The following is a 20,890-nucleotide window of genomic DNA, read 5'->3' as shown; positions in this document are numbered from 1 at the left end:
TATAAATTCAAGACCAACCTTATACGTTCGAATCAAACTCAAATTGGCTCGACTCATTGTACGGCAATATCGGCTTGTGTAGCGCACAAGCTGATAAACAACCTTACGTCCTATGGCGGTCGAGGCGAATCGGCTGCCTTGGTACTGAAAAAACTATCCGTTATTAGTGTTTCGTTTTTTAACAAATTGAAAGATATTATGAAAAATCAAACTATATATATAGAAATATTAAATTCTCAAACTTACCAATTTATTTCCCCATTCAAACAAGAAGTAAGATATGAGCATTAAATGTCACTTGGACAATTAAAAATTAAATGTTTTGTCAAAACACTCAATTTTTGAGAGGTACACTTTAGGTTTTCATTTTCTTCATCTAACCGCCTAAGTTACACAAAAACCAAAGATTTACTAAAAATAAGACAAAAGTTTAAAATATTGCATTATTATTCAATGAAGTTTAAGAATGCTTTTTCTAGAAAATTTGTAACACTTCAATGTCATACACAACTAATCCTGAAAAAGAAATAGAGATAGCTTGCATGTGCAATTAATGCACTGTACTATCTGTCTTAGCAGTTAATGTTGCTAATGAAAAATATATATTTAGAAAAACCATTATTTTATATATATGTTGGAGAGCCACAACTCTCAAGTCTTAGTGTCAAACATCATAAAAATGTATAAGTATGTACAAACAAAAGTGCATAGGAGAAATATATATGACATTGTCACATTACTTCCCAACAGTCTTCTTTCCCTTAAACCGCCCGATCAACAAGGATCATCTGTCACATAATAAAAACCTAATGAAAGTAGATAGTCATAACATTAGCATAATTACTGAGTAAAATGAAAATCATAACAAAATTTCTGATATATCACTTGAATGTAAAGTTTATGTATAGTATTGATTGTTAAAACAATAATGAGTGAGTATCATTACTCGAGGAAAGCTCACTCTAATATTGGTGAGTTCAAAAGGCTCATTGAGTTTGGTTTATCGATTTCTTCAAAAAGAAGTAGACTCAACCTGACTCCCACGAGAACCAATCATATCGTTGACAATAAACAAAGCAAATAAATGAACAAATAAATGAATAAAAGAGTCAATTCAAAATCTCATAAATTTTTATGATACATAACATCTTATGATGCCACCTAGCTTGTCAGTGAATAAGGGTGAACCATTGCTCATCTTAAAGGTCTTAAACACACACTGAGTCACAAGGAATATTGACACAGTTTGCGGTAACCATTGCCGTGACTGACTCACATTTCGTTGAGATCAGCTGTTACTCCATCCCACACTCGCTGTCTCACGATGGGTATGAGCTCTTCTAAGTAACCTGAGGAATGAGCACTTTCTTAGTCCGTGCATTTAGGGAAGGTTCCGCTCACGGGTCTCTAGACTCGGGCACCACTCAACTTGACCCCTTTTATGTTTTACAATTGAGTTCGACTCTTTATAGTGGTAACATGTGCCGATCTCACATTTTCGGTATATTGTGCCGCTCTCGGACTTTTCCCTTATACCATCAACAAACTGATCCTAGGTTGTTGTCCACATCATAATGATAACTCAAACCATGAGCAAACATTTGCTTAAAGTAAATAAACAACCATCATGATCAATCAACTTAATGCATGAACATTGAACATACGTCTACATTTATCATCACACTACCTTGTTTACATTATCAAATATGCTCATCTCAGAGCTAAAGCATGACTTTATCATTAAACAACTCACGTTTTAAACTCAGTATCTAACCTATATCACTAACACAGCTCGAGTTCTCTATTTACGCGTGTCGGTGTCATGTACTTTCAAAAATAAATACAACTAAATATCATGCATGTATGCATGAACATGTATTCGAAAAATCAAATTGAACTTAATTAACTTAAGTTATTTGCTTAACTTGCAACTTAGTTCAAGCATCCTAATCTCAACTTTACTAGTCTAAACACTGTATAAACTACATGATTAATTGAATTATGTATTATTTAAATCTTAACTAAAACTTTGTGTGGTCAATCGCTCACCCAGCTTCATCTCGACTTGAGGTACGGCCAAGGTAGTCTAGCTGAAGTTAGATCATAGCCGACCAACATTTACTATTAAGATTCATGGCTGATGAAAGCTAGCTGCAGCCTAACCTTATCCACCGTCAAGTTTCATGATACAACAAATCGGTGCGCGGTTTGACATGGATTTTTCAAGGTTTCTAACAAAATTCGGCAACATCTCGTTTTGTCGCTCCTGATTTTCTAAATTCTGAATCCGTCAGAATCATTGAGGAGAGCTGAAAGTGCAGCCTAAGGGAAACAATTAAAATTTTTAAGCAAAGTTTGCTCCAGGTGATTACGATTTCTTTGTCGACAGACACTTTCTCTCTCTACCCTCTCTTTCTCTCTCCTCTCTCTCTTCTTTCTCTCACATTCTTCTCTTCTCCTGCCTCTTTCTCTTCTCTCCTCCCTCTTTTCCCTCTCCAATCTTTCTCTTCTCTCTCTTCCTCTTTTCCCTCACGTTGCATTCCAAAGGGGGTGGAAGCCCCTACTTATAGCCAAAATTTATTATCTTTATGTTACTTATTATATTATATTTTATATTAATCTATCTTGAGGAGATTTAGAAGATAATACATTTTGAGGAGCTTTGTTAAATTAATTCGATTTAAATGATTAGTTTTAGTTTTGGTTCCTAATTTAAGAGCTCTAATATGTCACTAATTGGTTGTTTAAACTCTTAAACTGTCATTAGTTAAACTTAATCATAATTTACATAATTTAATTTTAATTAACTAAATTACTAATATACCCTATTACAAGTTTATCACTGACCAAAAACCATAATATGCTAGTCTTATTAGGCGTTTGACTATTTTAGCTTCCTAGTTTGACTGTGAATTTCCTAGTCATTGGACGTCCAATTTTCAGTCTGGTTAAATTCTGATGTAGTGACTTACAATATACACAAAGAAACACAGTATAATTCAGGAACTTTTGTAACTCATAAATTGTTTCTAGTGCCAAGAAGTTGTATGTTATAAAATTTACTAAAAATTCAAAAAGCATGAGATTATGGAGTAAGACTAATTCTTGTGAAGAATCTCAGTACTGGTAAAAGAATTGCAAAATAAATGAAAATAATTTTTTAGTGAAAGAAGCACAAATATTAATATAGGTGGTCATTATGATGGAGCAAACTTAACTTCATTAAATCATTGGGTTAAGGTGAGTACAGAGTCCCAAGGCGTGTTTGGGTGACACCTTTTAAGGGGGTAATTAGTAATGAGGAGGCTTCATAAATCTATTTCTATGAATCTATCCTAATGTTTTTGAGAGTCATTCGTAGAATAGAAACTGAGAATCATTGAGTTCAAAGTGAGTACAAAGAACATAAGAGTCTGTTTTGGTGATATTTTTTGGATGTTTGGTAATATGGAGACCTTATTAATATATTATAAATATGTCTCCATGAATACATCCCAATATTTGGAACATATTCATGAAATATTAAGAGTGTTTTTGTTTCTAAACATTTCATAAGGGCCGTTTGGCAATAACAACAGTTTAATAATGTTTGATAAATTTGCCCTCAATCTATTGGGCAGATTCATTGAATAATAAAAAAATAATTATATTTATGATATATTTTTTATTTTTTAATGCACATTGATGTTTAATTGTTAACCAAAAATTGTTTTAAAAGGTTTTATCAGAAACGAAATTATATTTTTTTTTACACTTAAAATTAGAATAGTTGATAACAAACTTGAATGAAACTAAACACATTAATTCATATTTGGACAAATTATATTAACAGATTTGCTTCTTCATTCAGATCTTCCTTCGCACCCCTACTATTGTTTGTTTCACTTCAATTCGAGCGGCCAGCCGAAAACGTTTAGAAAACGAAGCAAGTCTGCTATTATTTCAAAATTATGCTTGTTTCTGCCAAAAAGTAGAATATCAGCAGCGCATGCTAACGGTTGATATTTTGGAAGGAAATTTCTAATATATCCTCAGCATTGTCAAAAATTTCTTAAATTGTATTAATATTTATATAATTTTCAGTAAGAAACATCTTTCGATGCCTGCTGTAGATAAAGGGCGCGCGGGAAAGTTATCCACTGGTTGAGCTTGGGAGGGAATGGCCTCGCTCGCCATCGGCTTCTTCGTCTCTGCGCAGGCACGCCCTTCGACTAGGAACCCCACAAAGGGCCTTCCTCGAAAATCTAAACCTAAGCTCAAGGCGCGCCCGAGGGTGAAGGAAGCGGCGGCGCCGTCCTCCTCTACTCGCCGGCCATCCGCCGGCGAGGAGGCCACTACCTGGACGGTACTTCCTCCGAGGGACGACTTCCTTACTGCCGAATTCTCCGTCCCCGGTGAGATAAAGCTCGCCGATTTGTCGACGGTTCCCGTTCTCCCGGAATTTGAAGGGGTAAGCACGTCCGGTACTATGGCCCAGTCGTCTGGTTCTGGCACCGCCAATGAGGCTGAATTTGATGAGGAAGAGCGGCTTTGGAACGATCTAGGATTTCGAATTGACGATGATGATGGGGAGATTGGTGAAGTTGATGATGAGGACGAAGAGGAAGAGGACGATGATGATGCTGGAGTCTATTTGGATTATGGGGATGATAGAGACGATTCATCCGGGGAAGGCATAGAGGAGAAGGAGAAAGGGGTTCCTGCGGTGATGAGGTGCTTCGACCGGGCGAAGATTTACGTGAAAGCGGGTGATGGCGGGAACGGGGTGGTGGCTTTCAGGCGAGAGAAGTATGTTCCCTTCGGTGGTCCGGCCGGAGGGGACGGTGGGCGGGGCGGGAATGTCTTTTTGGAAGTGGACGGATCCATGAATTCTCTGTTGCCTTTCCGCAAGGCTGTTCATTTTCGGGCAGGGAAGGGGGGTAATGGGCAAGGGCGAAACCAGGCTGGAGCAAAAGGAGAAGATGTCGTGGTTAAGGTGGCACCGGGAACGGTGGTCAGAGAAGCAGGCAGTGATCTGGGGGAAGGGGAGGTGCTGTTGGAATTGATGCATCCTGGCCAGCGAGCGTTGCTTCTACCAGGCGGGCGAGGTGGGCGAGGCAATGCGTCGTTCAAGTCAGGGACAAACAGAGTTCCCAAAATTTCTGAGAAGGGAGAAGAAGGTGCAGAAATGTGAGCCTTCATTTCATCTTCATTCCTTCCCTTCAGTACTAACATTGTGGTGGTTCCATTTTTTTTTCCCCTTCATTTTTTAGTCTCTCTTTTTGATAATCAAGAAATTATGGCCATGATGCGCAAAAATGTGGGGATAAAGTTGGTCGAGTTTGCCCTCCTAAGGCTGACTTAGTGGTATCTTTCTGTGTTATGGAACTGTAGTCTAAATGTCTAATGACTCTAATTTAAAGCACTTCTCTTTTCTATCAAGGCCCGAGATTGAAACTGTGGAATGCAATTCTTCCTATCCTTTAGTTGCATCAGTTTTACGGGAATGGAAGAGCAACAACTTTCGGAGTCTAATGTGAAGTATGAGTTTAAACCGTAGGCCCCTGAAACCAGTCAGTTTTGTGGGAATGGAAGAGCAACAACTTTCGGAGTCTAATGTGAAGTGTGAGTTTAAACCTTGGGCCCCTGAAACCAGGCTTCTCAAGTGAGAGCTGTTTGTTCATTTGCGTTATATGCCATGTTGTTTTTCCTTGTGAATGTTGCATGTAGTGAACATTGCTTCGATATTTCCTGGAATGTAATTATCCTTTATTTGATATGATTCAACTAGTCAAATGATCAATCTTTTTCGAGTCATTGACCTAGACGGCTATACCTTTGAACTTCAGAAACATGTTTTTCTACGACAAACTACTTATACCACTCTTTTTCTTGGTTAGGTGGTTGGATTTGGAACTGAAACTGGTGGCTGATGTTGGGATAGTAGGAGCCCCAAATGCTGGAAAGAGCACTCTACTCAGTGCCATTAGTGCTGCTCAACCGGCCATTGCGAACTATCCATTTACAACCTTACTTCCAAACCTGGGTGTAGTTTCTTTTGATTATGATTCTACAGTGGTGGTTGCCGATCTCCCTGGTTTGCTTGAAGGTGCCCACTTGGGCTATGGTCTAGGCCATGAATTTTTGCGGCATTCTGAACGGTGTTCTGTGCTGGTATGAACTTATCTTGATTCTTCTTGCACTTTATGAATCAAGTTGCCATGATAATCTGTTTCCATAGATTTCAAACCATTGATTGAGTTAATCTAATATGATGGAGAACATGCGTCTGTTATGTCTCTCCACCTTGCAGGAGTCCTATATGTAGTTAGCTGAACACATAATAAGAAATACTCTTGGTTTTTGTTGATGTCTTGGGTATTAATTGGAACGTTTTTGTCTTGGAGTTCAAAAAATTTTAAAACATACAAAGAATAATGAAAAAAATATGGAACTATAAATTTGTTAATTGGAAACTTTTATTTTTCTTCGAGTTCAAAAATTTTAAAATATACAAAGAATAATGGAAAAAACTATGGAATTATAAGTTTTTATAATCAATTTTCTTGAAAACGTTGATAAAATTTTATAAGAGTTATTAAAATGTTAAAAGAATCTCAAAATTCTAAAATATTTTAAAAATGATTTTTTGAAAAATCTCTCAAAAATAATGTGAGAATATCATGATATTTTTATTTTGTTGATGTTTTCCTTTTTTTTCACTTTTTTGGTTCTTTGTCATGATATATTTGTGACTGGCTGAAGCTGGTGGGCAATTCTTCCAGCTTAACTGAATAACTGTACAGTTCATTTTCCAGCAAGAAGTTAGGAACAGAGGCCCTTTTTGTCGTCTACTCTACAGGTCAATATTTGACTAATATAATGCGTGGTGGTTGGTCATTTCTAATCCTCTGGATGATCGTTTAATTGGAACTCAGATGAATGTAAATCGTCCTCTTCCTCTGCTGGGAAACTCTTTTTGAGATGTTGCCTTATGATCCTATAATTAGAGAAATCTTAGCATATTAAGCCATGACAGCTTTGACGAAGAGTATAAGATAATTATTTTTTCTAATTGACTCGTAAACTAAGTCAGGTTTGCTATGAAGAGAAATAAAATAATAGAGAATGCTAGGGAACGGTGTTCAGAATCTTAAGATCTTACAACTAGGGCACCTTTTTCTAACTATCATATAAATTAAACAATGAAGATAAGTAGTGCGATCCTGTGCTTTTCACGCTAGGCTTTGTTTATAAACTATAATATTTAATGATGAAAAGGATTACATGTGTAGAAACACGAAAAATAGGAACAAGAATACGATGAACACGATGTAACGTGGAAAAACCCTCAACAAGAGGGAAAAAACCACATATGAGGAGGAACTGGTGCCCACTAGCAACCAGACTCTCTCTCTCTTAAGATTTCATTCACTCTCAAAAATTAGGGTTACCAAGATACAAAAATTAGGGTTACCAAGATACAAGTAGAGTCTCAATAGGCCTAAATAGGAGCACACACTGGATCGGGTCCAGACCCAGACCCATACATTAAAACACGTCAACACTCCCCCTCAAGTTGGGCATACATATCAAACATGCCCAACTTGGATACATTTCTCTCAGATGAAGTTGAAGACAAGGCTTTGGTCAGGACATCAGCAGTTTGGTCTTCAGATCTCATATAAGGAAGTACAAGTTCTTTAGCATCAATTCTTTCTCGAATGAAATGCCGGTCAATCTCGACATGCTTTGTTTTGTCATGAAGCACATGGTTGTTGGCCAAGTTGATTGCTGACTTGTTATCATAATACATCTTCATTGGTTCTTCAACTTCTATACCAATATCAGTCAACAATACTTTCAGCTACAAAAGCTCAGAAACTCCCATAGCAACAACTCTGTATTCTGCTTCAGCACTGGAACGAGAACAAACGTCTTGCCTCTTACTCCTCCACACTATGAGATTCCCTCCCAAATAGATACAATAGCCAGAGGTGGACCTCCTAATGTCAATACAGCATGCTCAGTCTGCATCTGAGTAACCTTCAATCCCAAGAGCGTCTTGCTTAACATACAGGAGACCTTTGCCAGGATTCCTCTTCAAGTAGCATAAGATTCTGTCGACAGCCTTCAAGTGAGCATCCGTGAGAGCATGCATGAACTGACTCATCACATTCACAGCAAAGGTAATATCAGGTCTAGTGAGAGTAAGATAAATCAACTTCCCTACAAGACATTGATATCTTCTTTTGGTCTCTTCACAGAGAGGCTCCCCATCTCTAAGACTTAGCTTATGGCCAGCATCTAGAGGAGTAGAAGCTGGTCTACACCCCAGTTTCCCAGTCTCCTTTAACAAATCTAGAGTGTACTTCCATTGATTTAGCACGAGGCTAGTCCCAGACCTAGCAATTTCAATGCCAAGGAAATATTTCAACTTACCAAGGTCCTTGAGATCAAACTCGATCGCCAACAGTTTCTTTAACTTAATTATTTCATTTTCATCATCACCTGTAACAATCATATCATCAACATATACCAACAAAATAGTAACCTTTTGCTCATTTCTCTTCACAAAGAGTGTATGATCTCCATTCCCTTGATGGTATCCACATTGTCTCATGATAAATCTAAGTCGTTCAAACCATGCTCGAGGAGATTGCTTGAGCCCATATAAAACTTTCTTTAGCTTGCAACATTTTCTAGGTTCTTCATATCCTGGAGGCATACACATATATACTTCCTCTTCAAGGTCTCCATTGAGAAAAACGTTCTTGACATCAAGTTGGTACATCTTCACTCATTCATCACAGCTAAGGAGATAATGACTCTGACAGTTTTCATCTTCACAACAGGAGCAAATGTCTCTGAGTAATCAATCCCATATTTCTGACTAAACCCCTTGGCCACAAGACGAGCTTTGTATCTTTCAACACTTCCATCTGGTTTGTACTTGATGGTGTAGACCCACTTAGATCCAACCAAGTGAGCCGCCTCAGGAATCTTTACAACTTCCCATGTCATGTTTCTTCTCAGGGCTTCCATCTCTTCTTGCATTGCATAAGTCCACTTGAGATCACTCTGAGCCTCAGCAACATTCCTGGGAATCATAGCCAAAGAAAGAGAAGATACAAAACATTTGTATTCCTTGCTCAATCTAGAATATTAAACAAAGTTACCAATAGGATGTTGAGTACATGACCTGACACCCTTTCGCAGGGCGATGGGAAGCTCTTCACTTGCAGCAACAGTCTGACTCTCTTCTTCAACAGGTTGCTTCTGAGCACGACTTGGGTCATCCAGGGAAGGACTAACTGGATTGGGAGTAGAATTCTTACCACCTGTCATCTTATTTGTATAGACTCTTCGCCTAGAGTAAACTTGCCCAAACAGACGATTGCATTCCTCTGCCCCAGTAGAACACTCTCCATTTTTCTCCTGTTCAAGCACCTCAATAGAAGGACCAACAGATTCACGCCTGTAGTCCAAAAAATCTGTAAACTGAATTTCCTGACTTGGAGTATTACTGAGAATACTCTTCCTTTGACATAAAATTCTTCCCCTGAAGAGGATTCTCACCAAAATAGGAAGCATGTTCAAGGAAAGTGACATCTTTGTTAACATAGGCGCGACCAGTGGAAGGGTCCCGACACTTGTACCATTTTTGAGTGGGAGAATAACCTAGAAATATGCCCTTAATAGACCTTGGATCAAGTTTTTTAATGTGCGGGCTATGATTGTGAATAAAGCAAACACAGCCAAAAACTCTGGGTGAAAGAGAGAAAGGTTCACGACTCCCCGGTAACATAGAGTGAGGCGTTTGCCCATTCAACACACGACTAGGCAAACGATTTATAAGATACGCACTGGTCAACACAACATCCTCCCAATACCTTTTTGGAACATGACGTTGAAAAAGAAGAGCCCGAGTCATATTCAATAACTGACGATTCTTTCGTTCAACAACTCCATTTTGAGGAGGAGTATAACTACAGGAAGTCTCATGAACAATTCTCCTTTTTCGAAAGAAGCTATCAACAGACTGACACATATACTCACGAGCATTGTCAGATCGAAAGGTCTTAACAGATGCTCCATATTGAGTTTCCACATAAGCAATGAAAGTCTCTATGACAGTAAGAACTTCACTACGGTCTTTCAACAAGTAGACAATCGTGTTACGAGAACAATCATCTATAAATGTGATAAAATACTGAAAACCATGACAAGAAGGAATCCCTGAAGGCCCCCACACATCAGAATGAATCATGGCAAATACCTCATTAGACCGATGGCTAGACAAAGGGTATGAAGCTCTAACATGTTTGGCCAGGTGACAAACATCACAGGACACCATGGTCATGTTTAACCTGGAACACAAATCAGGAAACAACTGTCTAAGAAGTCCAAAAGGCAGGTGTCCAAGGCGCTCATGCCACCGGAGAATCAACTGAAGAGAGTCCTCTTTATTCTTCGTTGCTTGGCTAACTGCCGTCATAAGAGCCTGAGCAGCACGCATAGGTAAACGATATAGCCCGTCAGAAGCCAGACCAATCCCAATCCTCTTCCCTGTCACCAAGTCCTGCATAACACAATGATCAGCAGAAAAGATAAGTTCGCAATTCAACTCTTTCGTGATCTTGCTAACCCACGAGAGGTTCAAGGGAAGATGGGGAACATGTAGAGCATTGTGGACTAAGAACTTGTTCAAAAGTGAGAGACTCCCTTTCCCAGCCACAGAGATAGATGAACCATTGGTAAGAGAAACACGTTCCTTTCCTGATGAAAGCTTATACCCATGAAAGACCTTAGGATCGCCGGTCATGTGGTGAGTAGCACCACTGTCGATGATTCACTCGCCCATACGAGAATCCGCCATCACGTCGATAGAACACCCAAATTTCTTCCTGAACGACGCTGGTGGCGTAGAATGAGAGAGGCTGCAGACGCTGGAGATGACAGCCAAATGACGTAGCTGATGATCCAAGGCGTGAGAGCACTGGGACAGTTGGGAAAGTCCTCAGGCGCAACTCAGCTTCAGGCCTGACGGAGAGGGCTTCACTAGAAAAATCGTATAAAATCGTAGACACCTCCAAAAATTCTGAAATTTGGACCACAGCAAGAGCACGAGCCAAGGAGTGGACGCTCCAAATTTGGGCTGAATCCGAGCAGTCTACACTCAGGACGTTGAGCCTTGAAGTCGCAGGTTGCCTATCGCCTGCTTCAGGAAGATGTCGTCGATTTCCGCCAGATTTCGTTCGTCGCCTCCAGAAACGCCATCTGTGGTCCGATCGACGTCAAACTTGGTGGAGAGGATCACCTGGATGTTGAGAATTGAATGGCACCGGAATCATCAAAATCCAACGGTCCGATCGCCGGAAAAGTCATCAGAAACAGGGACTGGTCGGCGGTAAAGCAGAAAAGTGTCTGATCAACCTTATTGAGCTCGAATCTCACTCAATACTGCACCGATTGACACGATTCCACTTCCCTTCGACAGATTGGTTTGTTGGAAAGCGATCAGAATCAAAACCCCCAAAAGTTAAAGCCGATTGAGCCCTCGATTGAAGCTCGGACAGAAACAGGCTTAGTGAGACCTGTTGAAACTGAGTATACAGAATATGGCACGATCATCTTCAAACGGCCCTCAAATCGTTTCTCCTTTGATCAAATCCGCTGGTAGGTCATCCACAAGTCGATGGTGAAGGAGCTCGCACAGCAAACCGGCAAGAGTCGATGGTGTCCATTGGAACTTCACGGCGGCAGACGATCACCACTCAAACGGTGATCCAATACGAGCACAAACAAGAAACTCAGAACCAGGTGGAGGAGCAGAGGGCAGCTTTGGGCGACAGCAATCTCTGACGTCAATCTGGAGAGGGCAACGATCTCAGGCGATGCAGCCGGGCGGCGTGGCAGTGGCAGTGGCGGCGGCGGCGGCAACGTCAGCGGCAGAACAAGAGCAGCGAGTGATGGGAAGGTCAGGGCCGAAACTTCACGACCGCAAAGAAAATTCCCAAACTCGTTGGCTCTGATACCATATAGAAATACGAAAAATAGGAAAAAGAATACGATGAACACAATGTAACGTGGAAAATCCCTCAACAAAAGGGAAAAAACCACAGATGAGGAGGAACTGGTGCCCACCAGCAACCAGACTCTCTCTCTCTTAAGATTTCATTCACTCACAAAAATTAGGGTTACCAAGATACAAGTAGAGTCTCAACAGGCCTAAACAGGAGCACACACTGGACCGGGTCCAGACCCAGACCCGTACATTAAAACACGTCAACAACATGAAAATGCAGTTTCAGCTCAATCCCTTCATTATTTTCCTGAGAAAATGTGAATTGGTTCTCAGTTATCAGTGGACGCAGTATATTGATACAATTTTATTATTGTTGATTATTCCTAATGTGCATTCTTCAATATATGGATGACCAGAACCTGGATCTCTTAAATCCTATGATAATCTTGAGAGCTTCCTAGCTTTATTACATGGGTACTGCTGTGAAGGTAGCATACCCTACCAGTCCGGTACGACACCAGTACTGGTACTGGTACTTTCTCAGGTACTTGTCAAACAGTACCAGATACGGTCAACATACATGGGACTGTATCCGTCTGATTTAGGACTTGGCCAAAGTTGACTGAGTGCTTTCCTAACCAAAATTTAGGATTTTCGTTTTTTTTCTTTACACCGCTTACACTTAGGAAATGCATACAGAGCTGCGTTTTAATATTTTGTTCAAGTATCTTTTTCAAAATCTGTAAATTTTGAATCATGTCATGAATGTGTTATTTTGAATACATACACACACACACAGCCGTACCCCCGCACCAAGTTTTTTGAAAATAGTCCGAACCCATACCCGTACCTGCATTAGTACCGGCACTCGTACCTATGTGACATAGCTTCCGATCTGAATAATTGGAAGTCAATATCAATTTCCTCGATCAGTTTTTGGTTTTGGCAGTTAGTTTAAAGTTCTGTATGTATGGTTGTTCTCCTTAATAGTAGTTTTTACCCATTATGTCATGACGCTTGTCTCTCCTTGATATTGTGACTGGTCTTCAGCTTTTAGTTCATGTACATGTGTTTTTTCTATTTACTAGGTTAACCTTCAGTACTACAAAATGGAATGATGTGTCGCCTATTTTATTTTTCTGGTCTAGGTACATGTCATTGATGGTACTTCAGAGCAGCCAACTTACGAATTTGATGCTATAAGATTGGAGTTAGAGTTATTCAGTCCTGCTCTTGCAGATAAACCTTTTATCGTTGCATTTAACAAAATTGATCTTTCAGAGGCATCTGAGAGGTGGGCTTCATTTGAACAAGATTTGCTTGCTCGGGGTATCCGTCCTTTCTGCATGAGTGCAATGAATAGGCAAGGCAGTTATGAAGTGATTTGTGCAGCGTATGAACTCCTGAAGAAAGCACGGCAATCGAGTCCTGAGGTTGAAGGTAATATAAAGTATAAAACACTTTTGAATATGATTGTTCTTGTGAAATTGATTCCCTGAATTTCATGCTGGTTTGTAATGTTTGTCAGAAACCAATAAGATTTTCGAATCATGTCATTATTTGTCCATTGCTCTTGAAGTTTCTTTGGTCCGGCATAAGAGTACATTGGAAGAAGGATGATGATTAACAAATCAAATTAAAGCTGAAGTACATGAGAAGGAATAAATATCTTACGAGCAGTTCATGTCAGCCTTGGGTTGGAAGGTTTAATGTCCTCGATTTGGTCAACCCTGATCCTAGGAGCAAATTTTACCTAGTCATTGGGCTTCTGAAAAGTGATCTCATAGATCGGGTCTACTGCTAGGACTGGCCATCTAAATATTCTCTTTGTCATATGAAGGGGTATATAGTGGATTGACTGGATTGATTTGGATCTCTTGATTCTCGCATTCATCATGGAACTTTCTTCCTTTGTAAATCCGTAGCATCATGTCCAAATTTTGCTTGTTTTCTGTGGCCTCTTGACCATATAATTTCCACCATAGGCATTAAAAGTACTCTATTGTTGCAGGTGTTGTAGATTCTGTAAACTTGAATCATGTAGCAGATGCAATCACTAGACAACGAAATGCTGCCATGGATGAATTTGAACTCTTTTATGATAGCAGTTCTAGTACATGGCACGTAACTGGAGCTGGATTGAAACGCTTTGTCCAAATGACTAATTGGCAGTAAGCTTCGTACTTCCTCATGCTTTTGTAACTGATTATGCTTCTTCCCCATTGATTATAATGGTTGGCCAAGGAGAGTACATCATGTGGTTAATACCCGTTTTAAACCTTGAATTTCTGCCGATAGATTCCCCCCCTCTTGTCTATGAATGCAAGAAGGGGGAAAAAGAAATTGACCATCGGAAACCTTTTACTGGTATAGGTATGCAGAGTCCATGAGAAGGTTCCAGCATGTGTTGGAGGCCTGTGGTGTTCACAAAGCCCTCATCAAGCAAGGAGTCAAGGAAGGTGACACAGTGAATGTATGTGAGGTATGTGACACCCATGGTTTACGCAATCTGAGATCACCATAATGCAGACTTATTCATAAAGGTGGACAAGATTTTTAATTGGTAACAGATTAAGAAGTTTGGTGGCATTTAAATGCAATACTGCTTATTTGGCATCGTCTTCATTGTTGCAGGCCTCTTTGTGCACAACATTCAAGCTATGCATTATCCATTCCAAGAGTAAAACATCTACATACAAAAAAACCTTTGGTCAAGTTCCCTTTTGAAATACAAGTGAATTTAAAGTTGGCAGCTGTCTGCTACCCTGACACAACTTTAACACAAAGAAACCCTATAACTCACACACAACCCTGATCCCATATTAGGGTAATCCCCCCAGAGGGAATACAACTCAATGACATCTGATAAACCCCCTGTCCCACCCTGCTTGTTTATATTTACTACCAATAGAAGGGTCTGTCTAAGAGCCGACCTGAATGAAAACCTTTACCCATGACCCAGCGACTATCAAAGATTCAGAAGTGTTTGTAATATATCGTGCATTTTCAATTGTTGTTCAACTTAAAAGTTCACTAGGATCTTCGAGTTCATTTTCTTGAAGGTATTTTGAGCTGGATCAGGCTTTTTATGTCCTTGCTGCCTACGGACCGACAAGTTTTTTTTATCATTGAGAATAATATGGACACCTATTACTCATTTTCTCTCTCTCAAGTTTGGAGCAGCTTGATCAAGTACCACGGTAGGTTTTCCTCACTTTTGTAGTGGACACTGATGGTCTTTTTCCGTGCATTAGATGGAAATGGTGTGGCATGATTCTGGTGGCAAGGTCGGCGCTGCAAATAAAAAAACAGAATCAACAGAATCGATCAGATCGCCCCAGCGAAAATAGTCGCACATGAGCAAGAACTAAAGCATCTACAACAAATGCCTGCTTACTATACTTTTTCTTCGGCTGGTTGCGTCATCAGCATTTGATCGCAAGACACCACGTGCAGAAATATGTAGAATGATGATCTTACGGGTGTACTGATCACATCTCAGCGTCAGATGCACGAGCAAGAATATTTATGCATGGTCACCCGTACTTGTTGTATCCATAGATAGAAATAAATTTATGGCCGTATTAAATTCATAACATGGTATATAGTTCACTGGCCGGCACACCATTGAGTTCTATATACCTGCAGAGTCTGTAATTTAGCACTGGTCCGTAAGGTGGCCTTCATGGGTGCCATTTATGCATGTTTCTTCTACCCCTGAAGGGGACTGAATTATTCTTTTGCAGGAGGAAATTTGGGGAACTAGACCAACACCAGCGTCTTCTCTCTCTCTCTCTCTCTCTCTGTGCGTATGTCTGCATAAAAGAAACCACTCATGAGAGTCTTTGTTACCAACACGATCTGTTCTACAGATTTTATTTTCATAACAGTCTAAAGTGATGTAAATTTGGGTGTAACTTCTTGAAGCAAGACAGAGGCAAGGGTACCTTGAGATCCTAAATTGAGATGAGGACGACCTGATTGAGCTTAGCCTTCAGACGCTATGGACTCCGGTACCATGTAGAGAGTTCAACCCCCTGAGAGCCTCAATCTCCACACACAAGGCAATGTTGAACGTTGCGGTGCATATGATGAGCATACTTGGAAAAGCAATACGTAGTTTGCAATATTGATCTATGTCTACGAAGGCCCCAAATAAGCTCCTGCGTTCAGGAGAACACGGTTAATGCCTGGCTACATATAGTACCAGGGTAAGGGCAGAAACTCTAATAGTATACCATGGCAAAGGGACGTTGACAAAGATGTACAAAAGAAAGAAGGGTTTGATTTTCCTTGTACCTATTCAGCCTAGGGCTTGTGCTCCTGGTCTAGTGGAATTCAACCTGCCTTTAGCAGTTTCAAAGTGGGACGTAGGGATCCACTCCCTTTAAGGAACATGCATATGTTCATGAGGGACTGGAGGTCCAAGTGTTGAATTGACTTTGATACCATTGTAATGACTCAACCCAATCTAACATAGGGTTCGAGCTATCCATTTAGCATAACACAATTCATCCCCTAGTAGTTTCAGTTTACAACCAATCACTTAACAATGTTTTTTCATAATTTTAAATATAAACTAAACTTTTCAAAGCAAGATGTTACATTTTTGGCACCTCGTCAAGGTTGAGAACAGAAACCGCTGACGAATGTATCTTTCACATGCTCCTTCAAGTGGGCTGTATATATCAAAGCAAACCCTTGAGTTTTAGGAAGACTTTGTTTCATATTTCGAACCCACTTTTTCAACATAATCTCAAATGCGACATCGTGACTACAAGCTAAACTGTAAAACAATGACAAAGACGAAAACTTTGAAAAAAAAATTATGTTCTCACGCTTAAATGTGCTTTGCATCGAGTTGAGTGGTGCGTTATTGATGCCTCTTCAATCTAATTCATATGGGTAGTGGCATTGATGTTAAAAAGTGTAGCATAAAATCATTCAGATTCCAAAATAACTTTCAACTCAAAAAATAAGATATATATATATATATATATATATATATATATATATATATATATATATATATATATAGAAACGAAATGAATGACTTATATTGTATCAAGAACATAAACCATAAATAGTTATTCTTGCAAAATTTGTGCAAATGAAATTGTTTTAAATATGTTATGATGCACACGTATATACGTTTCAAACCATGGTGTACTGTTTTATTTTGGCCAAAGAAACTCAATTTGTGAAACCCAAACTAGCTTTTCCATGCAATCAATTGTAAATGAACAAAGAAAATCAGTTTGCGTTTTGGATTTAGAGTTCCAATAAGAACCTACGCCACATATAAACTAGGGAGTGTTTAAATGCATGGTATATAAGGTGGATTATATATATATATCAACAATCAAATACATGCAAATATATAATTTTGTTAGCATAATAGCTTATCCCCATCAAATGTAGATGGGGATAGCATGTCGGGAAGTGGGACTTGAATAGAGGGGGGTCCCCATTCTCGGGATCAGATTCATCTGATCTACTTCTTGGGCACGAACCAGAGGGCTTCTCGGCTTCTCTCCTCTGGCTCAATTCCTCCTTCAATTGCTTCTTCTGGAATAGTTTCACTCGATAGTCATACTCCTGGAAATAGGCCTTCCTCTGTTCCTTGCGCAGCTTAGCTATCTGAGATTTTCCCAAAGGTTTGAATGGTGGAAGCTGATCATATTCTTCTTCGTCAGTATCAGCTTCAGGCAACTCTTCCTCCATCTCAAAGTACGCTTCCTCATGATCTGCAGAGGCAAGACTAGGATGGGATCTTGACTGCAACAATGAGGACAGCAGAAATGGAACCGGTACTGAACGATAACGATGACCACCGAACAAGAGTTTTGTGATGGCAGGATCTTGCGGTCTCAGTAGAGAATTTACTTCTGTTAATATCTTAGAAGAGTAGCATAACAGGAGCAACCGCGGCTGCCAACTCTGCCCATTGGGCAGCACCTGGTGGCCGCGTTGATTCCGTCTGCATGATGGGTGGTTCTCAACAAGCACCACCTGATTCATGAGACGCATATCTCCAGCTGCCTGCCGGATGGAATTCTGAACGGCTTGCGACCTATGTGAAACCAATGTTTCATAAGGAAGTGGAGAGCCGCTGGGACCTTCTGGTGGTGCAGAAGATGCATGAGTGAGAGCCACGGTGACATTGAACCATATGGATGTCCCAAGCTTAGAGGTGATCGACTCTAACAATGGAAGACTATTGGTGTCACGTGAACAGGTGTCCATCTGATCGACATAAAAGATAATATCTGGTGGGAATTTCTTCATGAATTTCTTCACCGACGAAAGAAATTCCCTGTTGGTACGCTGTTCCATAACTGAAGGTCTTAATCCTGGAGTATCAATCACTCGAAGTTTCACACCATCCACAATGCCAGTGATCACTCGCACCATACTTGTAGCTGGCTGAAAGGCATCGGTTGGAACTTTGTCTTCACCAAATATAGAATTGATGGTTGCACTCTTGCCAACTCCAGTCCTTCCAATGACCAAAATAGTGCAGGAGAAGTCGATCTCCTCTTTGCCATCTTCTTCTAGCTTTTTTGCAGTTTGGAAAGCGGTGTCTAGGCTGAAGAGTCTAGTAGTTTTACTATTCCTCGTTCCTTCAGCAAGAGCTAACCTGTAAAGAACCTGAGCAACAGCCGACTCGTCGAGTGACTGTCCTAATCTGTAGACAAGGCGCAAAAAATTCATCCTGATCATGTTTATCTTGTCATGAAGCTTCTTCTCTTCATCATCCATGTTCTCTGTTTCTGATTCTCTCGTGGCTGAAGAAGCAAAATTACCCGCACTACTAATTCTGCGAGGTGCAGACAGACCTAATGCCGGAACTGATGATCCCAAACCGGCAGGGTTTTGAGAGGTGGATCTGGCATTAACATTGCTCGCGGCCTTCAACAAAGCAGTCAGGGTAGCTGAATCAAACAACACTTTAATCATCATCACCATATTCTTCTTCTTCTTCACTATCTGCTGCCTCAATGATGTGAGATGCGGTAGACCCGTTCTCAGCAAATCTGACGTCAGAGTTTCTGGAGAACTTCACGAAATTCTCCAACTCCCTGACGAAATTCACATCGTCACTGTTGTCACCTGTAGCAATTGATCCATCATCAGCATCCAGCTCTATCCAGCTCTTGCTTGTTTCTAATTTCGGAATCATTTGGCCCCTGTGAACTAGTTCGGGGTGTTAACTGGTTGTCTTGCAATCGGCCCGTTGGATCAGAACCATCAACTTCAGTATCGTTCCCACACATCCCAACATAGGAACTGGTTTGGAACTCCCAGTCAGCAGCATCTATTGCCTCAGAAACCGGTTCCAACTCTGGTTCAATCACCAAGCACGTTGAACCATCATCACTTGAACCAGCTTCAACCATTCCCTCCATCAGGGCCTCATCTAAAACAACAGTCTCTTTGCCAAAACCGACGTTTATACACGAGGCAGCACCGTTGGGGTCTTCCCTCTTGGCAACAGTAGAACCCTTGGAGCCTAACGTCATGAAAGGTTCTTCATACACCGGCTCACCAACCACACCGCTCACGGAAGCCTCAACCATAATGGTATCCATGGAAGGTGAGTACTTCACATGTTGACTTGTTGCCGCAGCCTCTTTGTCAAACTCTCTACTAAAAGGTACAGTTCGTTTCATCTCCTCTATGCTACGAACCTCATCTCCATCAACTCCAGCAACATCTACGCAGATAATGGACGAATCTACTTATTCACGACCAAGTTCTGCAATTACCCTGGTGCCACCAGCCACTTTGGTCTCTATTGATCCCAACTTCCCGCCATTATCCTCTACCTCCAGAGAGCTCGTGCCAAAAGAACCAAGGGTTTCAGCAATTGGGTCACTTATAAAATCAGATTTTCCCTGCCCACCGTCAAAAAACTTCATCCTTAATGTTTCTTAATGAGGCACTGCCGTTCATCATCTCTGTGATTTTGAACATTGGTTGTCACTGCCAAATTATAAGTTAAAAACTTGACTATTTTAAATTGTCCTGATCCCAACTCAAAAGAACTGCTTAGAGAATTTTAAAATTTAAAGCTCATAACTGATGATTGTCAGTCCAAGTTATTATTTGGACAATCTCATGAATAAGGATGTAATTGAGCCTGGATACGATTCTAGGATTTTGATTTTTTTTCCTGGTTTTCTGTTAGTACCAATTCATCCAGCTATGATTTTTTAAAGCACTTATTGAAACTAACCCGTTTAAATCCCTCGAAATTTATGTTATAAAAAGTAAACTATCTTTCACCAGCGTTTGAATTTTAGAAATTGGGTTTTGAATTTTTTTCAACTGTTTAAATGAATTTAACGATGCTGCAAATTTATGCTTAAAAATTTAAAATTTCTGTCTCACCTCTTTTCCATGACCATTGTTCTTATTTCTCTGCAGATGGTCGAAGCTGACCTTCACTTAGAAAATACAGATTTCACACGCTGATAGCACGAGAAGTATATAGGAAAGCATGAGAGATGGTTTAATATATATATATATATATCATGTTTAAACTTTTAAGGGTGTTACATGGCTTTCTGCAAGAGATTTCGTGCATTAACATTTCGCACCAAAGGGTTCGAACAATATTCTTCCTACCAACATTTCATCTCCTAAACAATATGAATGCCCTTTTCATTTCCCCTTTTCTTCTATGACAATGGGGGACTCCTATCACATCAAACCAACTAGCGTGCTTGATCTGTGAAGTAAACACACGTCGAGCTTCCACCATATACCAACTCTCATACTCACAATTCAAAGCCAAGAGATCTGAGACTCCTTGATAAAGATCAGATGTGCCCTAAGTTCAAGCTTATGAATTATGTTCAGATGCTCATAACCTAACAA

The 20,890-nt window shown here is 40.1% G+C and overlaps 1 protein-coding gene and 1 pseudogene across 1 annotated transcript; one reads left to right on the top strand and one right to left on the bottom strand.

The window, feature by feature from the left end:
- The first annotated feature begins 4,128 nt into the window (after window positions 1-4,128).
- Window positions 4,129-15,778, top strand: LOC116254943 (GTP-binding protein OBGC, chloroplastic). The gene is made up of 6 exons (XM_031630613.2): window positions 4,129-5,169; window positions 5,880-6,153; window positions 13,156-13,447; window positions 14,019-14,178; window positions 14,381-14,489; window positions 15,262-15,778. The coding sequence occupies exons 1-6, from the start codon at window positions 4,160-4,162 to the stop codon at window positions 15,355-15,357; spliced, it is 1,941 nt and encodes a 646-aa protein (XP_031486473.1). The 5' UTR covers window positions 4,129-4,159; the 3' UTR covers window positions 15,358-15,778.
- A 223-nt stretch (window positions 15,779-16,001) lies between these two features.
- On the bottom strand, window positions 16,002-19,929 carry LOC116255227 (translocase of chloroplast 159, chloroplastic-like; annotated as a pseudogene).
- Window positions 19,930-20,890: the final 961 nt, after the last annotated feature.

This window comes from Nymphaea colorata, chromosome 5 (genome assembly GCF_008831285.2).
Source record: "Nymphaea colorata isolate Beijing-Zhang1983 chromosome 5, ASM883128v2, whole genome shotgun sequence".
Taxonomy (NCBI): Eukaryota; Viridiplantae; Streptophyta; class Magnoliopsida; order Nymphaeales; family Nymphaeaceae; genus Nymphaea; species Nymphaea colorata.
The sequence above is the reverse complement of the archived record's forward strand: the minus strand, read 5'-3'. Positions and strand labels throughout refer to the sequence as shown.

Bases quoted from the DNA above. Each gene is read 5' to 3' on its own strand.
- LOC116254943 (XM_031630613.2), top strand. From the start codon at position 4,160: ATGGCCTCGCTCGCCATCGGCTTCTTCGTCTCTGCGCAGGCACGCCCT. The intron at 5,170-5,879 runs GTGAGCCTTCAT...TTTCTTGGTTAG, and splicing joins GGAGAAGAAGGTGCAGAAAT to GTGGTTGGATTTGGAACTGA. The intron at 13,448-14,018 runs GTAATATAAAGT...CTATTGTTGCAG, and splicing joins ATCGAGTCCTGAGGTTGAAG to GTGTTGTAGATTCTGTAAAC.